Consider the following 10,668-nt stretch of genomic DNA (forward strand, 5'->3'; position numbering starts at 1 on the left):
TTTCAAAAAGAGATGATGTGCAGCTTATTGGTTTATATATTCAATGTTTTTCTTATGAAAGACTAATGTGCCTTATTTTGGTTTTCACGTGGGATTTAATGTACCTATGCAATCTGTAACAGCAATTTTTTTTTTTTTTCTGGGGCGGGGGGTGTTTTTATCTGCCTAACTTTAGAGGTACAGCGCCTAATTTCACTTGGATTGGGCTTTGTGGAGATTAGCAACTGGGAAATACAATTCCAGTCAGAAAGAAGAGCAGTACCCTACAAAATACTGCTACAGGCTACAAGTGAAGAAGAATGAAGACGCCGTAGCCGTCACTTAACGTTGACTGTTAGTCTCCACCACTATCACCTGACGGAAGCAAAGTAATAGTACCATTAGTACAATACCACGTGAACTGACCCTCCTTCCTGTAATTATTATTACTTTTTTTTTTTTTTTTTTTGCATTTTTTCCCTTCCATTTTAAAGTATTCCCCACCTCATTCCCCACTCATCTCGTCTCTGCGGCGTATCGACCCCGCATTTTATTTTGTTTTATTTTATTTTTCTCAATGGGTTTTTCTGATATTATTTTCATGGATAAATTATCTTAATTAGTTTCCTTCTAATATCATTCAGCTAATCTGGTATGTTGAGAAGTTCTCATTTCTTTTTTAATGAATGTGTTTGCTACTTTTCTTGTATTCTTAATTCTTTCTAATTTTCTATAATGCCATTGTTTAAGGGACAATTTGGGTTTTCTAATCTGAGCAATTTGTTGTTAATTCATTGTTTAGTTTGATATTGTTGGGGGGGGGGGGTCTATTTGACCATTTTTGGCTGCAAATCTATTAGTTAAAGCTCAAACCTTTACATAAAGTAGAAGTATTTAAGCTATAATAAAATCTGGGTATTGCAATTTGTTGCTAAATAACTAAACTTTATTATCATATATATATTTTGTCTATGTTCATCACTGCAGGAAGCAGATTTTGGGGGTTAAGAGATTTTATCTACAGAGAGGATGGTGACATCTGAGCAAGAACACGATTTTGTTAAGTGGGGTTTGCAACTATTCAATAGTGATCCCTATGCTAATTGTGGATATTGTGGTGTGTTAACTCAAGAAAATGGAGAGTATTACACTGGAAATAGTTTCAAGGAGGATGATCATTACGACGCAGGAGAATGTTGTAATGTGGAAAATGATGAGGCTATTGCTCATACTCTTCAACTTCAAGAACTGTCAAAACTTGCAGTGGTGGGATCTCCAAGCCAAGGGGACGAAGAAGAATTGCAGTTGCAAGTGTCTGGTTACACTCGAGATTGTATCAATCAGTCTGTTGGGGACTTTGGTTCTGGTATAAGGAAGTTTCTGAATTTTCGAGTTCAATGGTTTGAAGTTGCTGATATGTCTTTAATGTATTGCATTTATATGTTTCTGTTTTGTGATTTGTAGGGCAAGGTTGTGGTGAGGAAGAGCAAGATGAAATAACAACTTCTAGTTCATGTTCTAGCCCTGAAGAGAAGTTGTTATGTGAAGAGGATAGGTCATATTCATTGGAGCTAACCGATGAGTTTGCTCTTGATGGTGAAGTTGGGAAAAGGCTAAATCAGATGGTTCCTGTTCCTGTAAGTGTGACTATAAGGTTTAAGTTCTTGATTATGACATCTATAAAGTAGTGTCGTAGTTATGCATTTAGATTTATCTCTGGTTGTGTGTAGCATATTCCAAGAATCAATGGTGAGATACCCTCTGTTGATGAAGCAACTTTAGATCATCAAAGACTACTAGAGAGGTTTGCATTTTTTTTTTTTTGTTTTGTTTCCTGGAACTTGGAATTGGACCTTTCTTTGAATTCTTTATCTTTATATTTTCTAGCTATTTTCTAATTCTATTACCATTTTTTCCCCTTTGGTTGGCCTATTTGTTGAATATATGGTTCTGCTAATTCTTTTACTGTAACAGATTGCAAGTCTATAATTTAGTGGAGCTTAAAGTTGAAGGAGACGGTAACTGTCAGGTTAGCTTAAAAGCTGAAAGCATGGATATTAACATCAATAGAGCTAGATAGCATCAATATGGTTGAAGTTGTTTTGTGTCTAAACTGTCATTATGCATAGGTTTCATGCATCCATATAAAAGCATGGGTGCCTTTTGATATTGGTTCCCTTCTAACATTAATTTCCAAGGTCTTGACTCCATTGTTGGTAAAACTTTCGAATGTTGTTACCGACATAAAATCTCATCCCCTATGACATTCTTCCCAGTGATCATGGAAGCTCACTAATTGTTACTGCAGTGCTTCATGTAAATTATATGCCTGATGTCTCATTAGCTTCATGATGTTGCCAGTTCCGTGCTCTATCTGATCAAGTTTATCGAACTCCTGAGCATCATGAGTTTGTGAGGCGGCAAGTTGTAGACCAGGTTGGCCTTTAACATACAATAGCAAAGTTTGGCGTTTTTGTTTGTTGGGCTTGTGTATAGTCGTTCATTGAAATCATTGTGCATTGCAAATAAAGTTTGATGTTAACTTTTCTTTCTTGCTATATCTTGCACAATCAGCTTAAGTCTTGTCCAGATATATATGAGGGGTATGTTCCCATGGCATACAGTGACTACCTGGAGAAGATGTCCGAGTATTTTTCTGTTCCTCCATGACTTAACTATTCTTCCTTTTCTAGTTTTCTTGACCTTGCTTCATCATATTGATGCTTATAGGAGTGGTGAATGGGGTGATCATGTCACTTTGCAGGCTGCTGCAGATTCGGTATGCTCCACCTGTCTTTTCTTTTTGGCTTTATTCATAATTTGGACGTTGAATTATATCTGCTTTCCCACTTTGGTACCTAAAATTTTTTTGGTCCCACCTTGGTACTTGAAATATCATTTTCACCCCATTTTACCCCCAGAAATTACCAGCGTCCAATAAGAATGTGTCATGTTTTTATTGGCAATTTTTTTTGGGTAAATTGGGATGGAAATTTCAGGTACCAAAATGGAAAAAAAAGTTTAGGTATGAAGTGGAAAAATGAGTATAATTTAGAGGCCAAATTGTGAATTACGTCTTTCTTTTACCCTCTTGTTTGTGATAGATTTCACATTCCCCCTCCCTTAAATTTTTGTTATATTTTTCAATTTGCCTAACCTGCATATCAATTTTCCGTTGTCAGTCCTCCAGTTTCTCTATGATTCAGTAGACATCCAAAAGATTAGTTTATGCCAATTTCAGTTTGCTGCTTTATCGTGCACAATATGGGAAGAAAAACTGTATTGGTTATTGTGATTTTGTTAAAATATGCCAACAGTGGCTGTCTAATGCATGCTAATTGCTTGTTGCAGTATGGTGTTAAAATATTTGTCATAACATCTTTCAAGGACACTTGCTACATTGAGATTCTTCCAAATGTCCAAAAGTCAAAACGAGGTATAGTCTATAGTATTAGCTTCTATTAGTAAGTTATTTTTCTTGTTTATCGTCATGATTCTGATTGCAATTAATACATTGAATGTCATGTTAAAATTTCTTCCTAGCATTTGAGCATCTCTTGTTATATCTCAATAGTTAGAGGTGCAAGCTGCCGTCTGACCATTTAGTTTATGATGATGGTTGATCGAAAAATATCTACTTCGTAGATTTTCTATCCTTCGTTTTTATCTAGTGGTTTTCTAGAGAAGAAAGATGCACACTACGGCTCAAACATTGTGCTATTCGGTGGGAATTTATATCACAAAATAATCAATTTGGTCTGGTTTCTGCAGTTATTTTTTTGAGCTTTTGGGCAGAGGTACACTACAACTCAATATATCCATTTGGAGGTAAATACCACCCTGGGAAATTACTTCTACATGCATTCTAGCCAGTGAATATTAGAAATACACCAGTTTATTGTATTGAATGCAGCTGAGCCTGCTCTCTAAATTCTAAAGCTGCTTCAATTATAGATCAAGTTGACCTTTTTTATTTTGGGTTTTAGTTGACCAGTCGCTTTTCATCCTCTAGAAGATTTTCAGTCAGTATTAGATAGATGGAAAGATGACCTAGCATATGCCTTAAACACCCAAGTTTTGCAAAATCAATAAACTCACTAAGAAAACATCGAGTCAGAGATATTCTGGTTTGAGGGAATGGTAGTCGCATGAGTTGGTTTGCCGGAGGCACTTCAGGTTAATAGTACCTTTTGACCGTGGTTTTATATATGTATATATATACATATTTTGTTATTTATTACTTGTTTTGTTTATAATTATTAGATGTAAAGATTAATAACTAGGATTATTAGATATCGTTACGGTTTAGATCACTTTATTTGCCAGAAAGCGAACTTTACTTTCAAGAAAGCCTGATATACATAAGCTTTATAGCCAACATTATTATTATCATCATCATCTTCAAATCAATAGGAAAAAGAAAAGAGTTATGTTATAACCCTACGTTCTCAAGAGTCCCAAACCATGGGTTCTAGAAAGGATGATGCATTTAAGAAATGAAAAAAAAAAAAGAAAAAAAAGAAGAAGATGCCAAACTAGTAATATGAAATTATGAATCTTTCATTTCTTAAATCCATGTATAGTTTGAGCATATTGATAATGTGCGGATTATATTACAATCTTTATATTCAGATGTGCCTGCATTCGGGATGAAGAAGAAGAAAAGGTGGCGAATGTTGCGGAACAAGCATTTGGAGTCAACTGATGGATATCAATGAATCAATCAAGCTTTGCTGCTTCAGCGAGAAAGCTAATGTGCCTCGCCGTTAATTTTCTACCAATGCAATGTTAGATTCAATGTTTGTTTTAAGGATGGAAAAGCAAAAGCAAAGCAAGGTAGAAGACATCATCTTGCTTGCTTCAATGCTCCATTTAGATTGTATATTTCTTGGATTCAATCTATCCTCATTTATTTTCCAAATAAAGATATAGTACCATATGTGTGTACAACCTGAGAATGAGTATCCTAATTCGAAAAAACTTGATCCGATAAATTCAAATTTAGTCAAATCTGATTTGATTATAAGTTAACAATCCGAATATAAAATTAATTCAAACTAGAAATGACTTGAATCCGAAATGATTTGAAGCTAAAATGATCAAATAAGTGACCCAAAAATAATCTAACCTTAAAGTGACTTAAGACTAAGCATAATATGACATAAAAACTTGAACTTTAAAATTTAAACGCCTCAAACTGAAAAAGGCTCGAGCCCACAATGACAATCAAATTGATCTGAACCAATATGATCTAAAATTTTAAGAGAAGAGAAAATAATCCCTCAAAGGAAGGGAATTGCAATAGGGAGACGCCTGCATTCTTTTAAATATACACTATTAACTACCATGAGGGTGAGACAGATTCAAAAGAACCATTGAAAGAGGAATACATTGAAAGAGGGTGATGTGTTGACTCAAACCAGAGATGGAATACCTTCTATAAAATTTTTTGAGAGAGTTCATTCTCTAATGGAACAAAGTATTTCAAGTTGCTTAGAAGGAAGATTGGGGTTAATGCTTTGCTGAATAAGATTTACTCCATTGAGAAACCGTCAACATCGATCCAACTCACGGAACTAAACTAGAAAACGATTCCTACATGGTTAAGTTCCAGACAAGTGAGGACGGTATTATCTTAGGGTTTTTGGGTTATTTTTGGTTAATATCTTACAATCTGACCATAGACTCTATTATTTTCGACTACATATCTGTAGCGACGTAAAAATTTTGCTTTGGTTGCTAGTTGAGGCGATTATTTGAAAATTTGAAAATGAAATTTCAGTTTTAAAAAGAAAAGGAGTTGCCACCGGCCATTTTTCTAGGTGTGATCGGACACCTAATAAACATTCGTTTTTAGAAAAGAAAATTTATTCTTGAACAAAATAAAGGCCGAATTTGGGTCTACGCGAAAATCTAGAGGAAAATAGGGTTCGGGAGTCGGTTACGCGTGAGGAAGTTATTAGCACCCTCGCGACGCCCAAAATTGGTATCTTGTTAAATACGCGTTGTCTTAATTCTCAAAAATACAAGTTTAATTTGATATTTAATCGCGATCTGATTGAACTACGAGAATTTGAAATTTTGGTTTTTTAGAAGGACGTCTCGTTTTTAACACGAGCCAATGATATTCACCCAACATAGCGATGAAATCAGTGACTTAGTGTTGAAATCGGTACGTTGCCTTATTTATTAAAATTAATTAAAACATAGAAAATAATATTATTCGCAATAGGAATTTGTAAATAATGCAAACGATAATACAATTAATGAAAAATATTAAAATACAATATTATAATAAATAAATAAAAACAATAATATTAATATATACACGAATAATAATGAAATAATAATAATAATAATGACAAGACAAGTCAAAGTATATATTATTAATAGTAACAATCATAGATTAATAAAATGATGACATGTTAACAAGGACAATAATAATTAATAATTAATAATGCCAAATTAATTAATAATAAAACAATAACTAAATAAACGCAAAAAGGAGGACATATAATATAATAATAATATTAAAATAGAGTAATTAAAATAATACTATATAAATATATATACACATATAATAAAACATACACTAATATTAATAATAATAATAATAATAATAATAATAATAATAATAATAAATAGTAATAATACTACATTAATAATAATAATATTTTAATAACAATAAATTAATGAATTAATAACAAAACAAGAAGTAAATAAACACATGAGTAAGTGAACAAATTTGTAATTTAAAAAAATGATAAAAATAATAATAAAAAATTTCAAAGTTTGAAATTATATAAAAGTATAAACGAATAAATAATAAAATCAATGTATTATATAAAACATAAATGTATAAAAGAAAAACCATAATAATAATAGTAGTAGCTATAATGAAAGTAAAAGTAATACTAAATATAACAATAGTGATATTAGTAATAAAAATAATAGCTATAAAAATAAAAATAATAACCATGACAACAAAGGATAATAGTAGTAATAATAATAATGAAAATAAGAGTAATATTAATAGTACATTAAAATACAATAGTAAAGTAATAATAATAATAATAATAATAATAATAATAATAATAATAATAATAATAATAATAATAATAATAATAATAGTATTGAAATACAAAAAGCAAATGTAGTATAAAAATATTAAAATAAAGTAATAAAAAATAATATTATGTATAAAAATATATATATATACATATATAATAATAATAATAATAATAATAATAATAATAATAATAATAATAATAAATTTAGCAAATGATAATGATAATATTAAATAAATAATAATGGTAAAATAGGAAAAATAACTAAAAGGACTAAATTGAATTTAAAATAGGAGTCCGGGGTGAATCCAAAATAAAATGAAAAGGGAAGGTCCATATTGCAATGCGCGAAAGAAGTGGGGGACCAAAAGTGCAATATTCCCTCCCTTCTGAAACAAGCAGCATAAGGGAGGACCAAAATGAAAACCCAAAGTAAATTACAGGGCACATTTAAAAACCAAAAGAACTTGATTTTAAAACAATGAAAAGGCAGAAGGGCTAAAAATGGAATTAGCCCTTCTGTTGAAAACACGCGGATCCTAGGCCTGGAGCGGGTCTGGTCGTGGGTTAAGGCTCAAAACGATGCCTTAAGCCGGTCGGAGCCTGGCGAAACCGCCGTCGTGACCACCGCCGTCGCCAGCCACCGCGGAATTCCAAAAGGTATTCTTTTTTTTCCCTTTTTTGTATTTTTTTTATGTTTTTTAATATTCGTATATATAAATGGTAAAAGAAAATAAATGGATCTTTATATGTATATATAGTTACGAAAAGTAAATAAATAAAAATGAAAATAGACCGAAAATAACACCTTATCCCGAATCTAACTCCTCTGTTTTAGCATTTCTTGCTATGATCGAATGCTTCTATTGGTCTTGAGTCTCTTTTTGTTCTATTTTTTTGTATTAAAAAAATGTCCAGAGAGCAAAATACAAAATATTGCAAGGCTTCTATAGCCATTTACAAAGTATTTTTTATTGTTTATGTCTTTTCTTCATTTGCAGGTGCAAGTTGGACAGTGACAAGGCCGATGGCGTGTTGCAGGCGTGGCCAGTGGAGTTGGTGGTGGCAGAGGCTAGGAGCGGCGGCTTGGTGAGCTAGGGTTTTCTAATTTTGTTTTGTTTTTTTTGTTTTAGGTATTGGGCTGGTTTAGTGGGCTTAGGGTTTTTAATTATTTGGGTACTTTAGTTTGGGTTAGGGTAGGTTAGTTGGCTGATGGGTTTCATTTTGTTTTGTTTCTGATTTGGGCTGCACTGTTTTGGGCTTAGTGGGTTTAACAATTGGGTTTTGGGTTGTATTGGGTGGGTAGTTGGTTTATTGCTTTGGCCAAAATTGGGCCTCAACAATATCCATATCCACTTAATGTGATATCCTGCATCTATTTCCTGGGTCTTTTGAGAGCTTATAAGAAAAGTATTTTGTGCAACACCCTTCACTCAGTTTTGGTACATTTAAAATTTCAATCTTAAAATATTTTTATAAAATCATAAATCAAATATGAATTGTTTTGGGACTTTAAAATCAATTTTAAATCATTTAGAAAATATTCAAAAGCGATTAAGGTTATTTGGGACCCAAAACGTGTCTCAGGAAGTCAAACTAAGCCAAAACAATGTAGTGTTTGAGGCTTAGGGGAGTTGTGTCGGTACAATTGCTCTAATATGTCTATTTTTACTCTCTAACTAAGTTGTTTTAAATAATAGAGTCAAAATTCAATAATTGAACTCTGAAATTAAAAATTGATCCTAAAAACTCTAAAATATTTCTAAATAGTACCAAAACATATAATTAAGTTTCAAATTATTGTAAATAAATTTTAAACTCAAAAAATATATTTATTTGAATTAAATAATAGAATAAAGTTCCTTTAAAAATACCAAAGGAATTAAATTACAAATCAATTATCAATATAAAATATTATCTATGCCTTTATGTACATATGAAGATAATTATGGTTGAATACTTATCTCATTATGTAATTCACACATATGGCTCCTAAGGACAAGTACACAATTATTATCATCACTACACATGAATTTCTGTTATAGCTCTTTTGTCTCATACAATTAGACAGATTCCATGTTTATATTCACTTCTTATTTAGGGCATTAAAATTCAAATCTTTATTTTATGACCATATGTATATATAGTGGTTCATGGTTCTCTTTATTCTCATTTATAGTACAAATATAAGAACATTATATCACAACTTATTTCATGTTTAGCATGCTTTTTTATTCACTTATTTGGTTCATATTCCTTAATATATACCACTTAGATCAGATATAACAATTTACGTTTATAAAAAAGTCTCAATGTTAATATTTTAACTCGTTTCACTCATAGTAAATCTTAGCATAACAGAATTTAGATATGTGAGATTTCAACTGATCACCTTGAAACACAACGCTAGAAGTGCATTAATCTGAGCACCCTAGAAATAGATCCATAATGCACATAAGTGATGCGCTCAAAGGCATCTTCTAACCATAATCTTCAAACACACGCTCTAACTAATCCATTTAGCATGCTAATTGTATCATCACAAATCACTAAGTTTACTAGGGCATTTCACAATATAATCACATTACACTTATAACATGATTTCCATATTTTCATACAAATAAAGATATATCATATTTCATGATGCTATTGAGATCTAGTGTCCTAAGTGTAGTATATTCATACATTTATACTTGTAATTTTTCGAACATATTGGTTTATCTAAAATTCCATTATACACTAATATCATATGTATTTGTCCTCAACGATTTTTGCACACAAAGCAAAATGTAAGCAAATATTGACTCATTACTTATTTAATGTTTAACTAATATTAAGTAGTATTATATGGTTGGATCATAATGCAAAAAGATAACTTATATTAGTAGATAATCTAAACAGATTGTAGTCTAATCAAAACTAAGAAAATTAATTGAAAAACTATTTATGCCATCTATCAAGTTCAATTGGGGGGATGCTGTCTAGGGCATTAGATCGACTCCCAGAAGACAGAGACATAGATGCCATTGTCTGAATTGACAATACATCGAACATGACCCAAGTTGAATTTATCCTAAACCCATTTATGGATTTATTTACTTGTGATTTTCATAGTATGACATAACTTAATCTTGAGTGGATAATGGGCTATGTATGTGTGACTTGTATACTTTGATGTAAATGAAAGCCTAAGTTCAAATAGATTAGGAACTGAAGTATACGACTTCTACATGATGTAGTATCATTCCATAATAGTGGAATCATAATCCTATAAGGGTAACTAATATCATTTCATTGACATTACATGAATGATGAAAAAGGAATGTGGCCACAGGTCATTTTTCATAAGACAAATAATTTAATTACTATGTGTTAGTAATTGACTTTTTTATATTGGAAGATTTAATGGAAACCATGATATAAAATAAGATTATATTGAGAGAATGGATTTTATCCCAAAGAGATTAAATATATCCTATGAGGGTAACATGCTTATAATAAGACCATTGGACAAACAATTAATAAAGTAGAGTTTGTAATGATATATGATAAAGGAGAGTTCAAATATGGTACTATAGTGAAATGACTCCATGGTTAAATAAGTTGTAATTAATAGACGAAG

At 31.4% G+C, this 10,668-nt stretch overlaps 1 protein-coding gene across 3 annotated transcripts; it reads left to right on the forward strand.

The window, feature by feature from the left end:
• The first annotated feature begins 137 nt into the window (after positions 1 to 137).
• On the forward strand, positions 138 to 4,929 carry LOC108482956 (OVARIAN TUMOR DOMAIN-containing deubiquitinating enzyme 12-like). Of its 3 annotated transcripts, none has more exons than XM_017786080.2 (11): positions 138 to 368; positions 967 to 1,345; positions 1,444 to 1,616; positions 1,710 to 1,783; positions 1,954 to 2,008; positions 2,341 to 2,415; positions 2,554 to 2,627; positions 2,710 to 2,758; positions 3,331 to 3,415; positions 3,751 to 3,807; positions 4,612 to 4,929. In XM_017786080.2, exons 2-11 carry the CDS (start codon positions 1,009 to 1,011, stop codon positions 4,695 to 4,697), a joined length of 1,065 nt encoding a protein of 354 aa, XP_017641569.1. In that variant the 5' UTR covers positions 138 to 368; positions 967 to 1,008; the 3' UTR covers positions 4,698 to 4,929. The 3 variants fall into 3 exon arrangements, with proteins under 3 accessions (XP_017641569.1, XP_017641568.1, XP_017641567.1); XM_017786079.2 differs by having other exon boundaries at positions 139 to 415; XM_017786078.2 differs by lacking the exon at positions 138 to 368 and adding an exon at positions 422 to 631.
• Positions 4,930 to 10,668: the final 5,739 nt, after the last annotated feature.

Source organism: Gossypium arboreum, chromosome 1, assembly GCF_025698485.1.
Source record: "Gossypium arboreum isolate Shixiya-1 chromosome 1, ASM2569848v2, whole genome shotgun sequence".
Lineage (NCBI taxonomy): Eukaryota > Viridiplantae > Streptophyta > Magnoliopsida > Malvales > Malvaceae > Gossypium > Gossypium arboreum.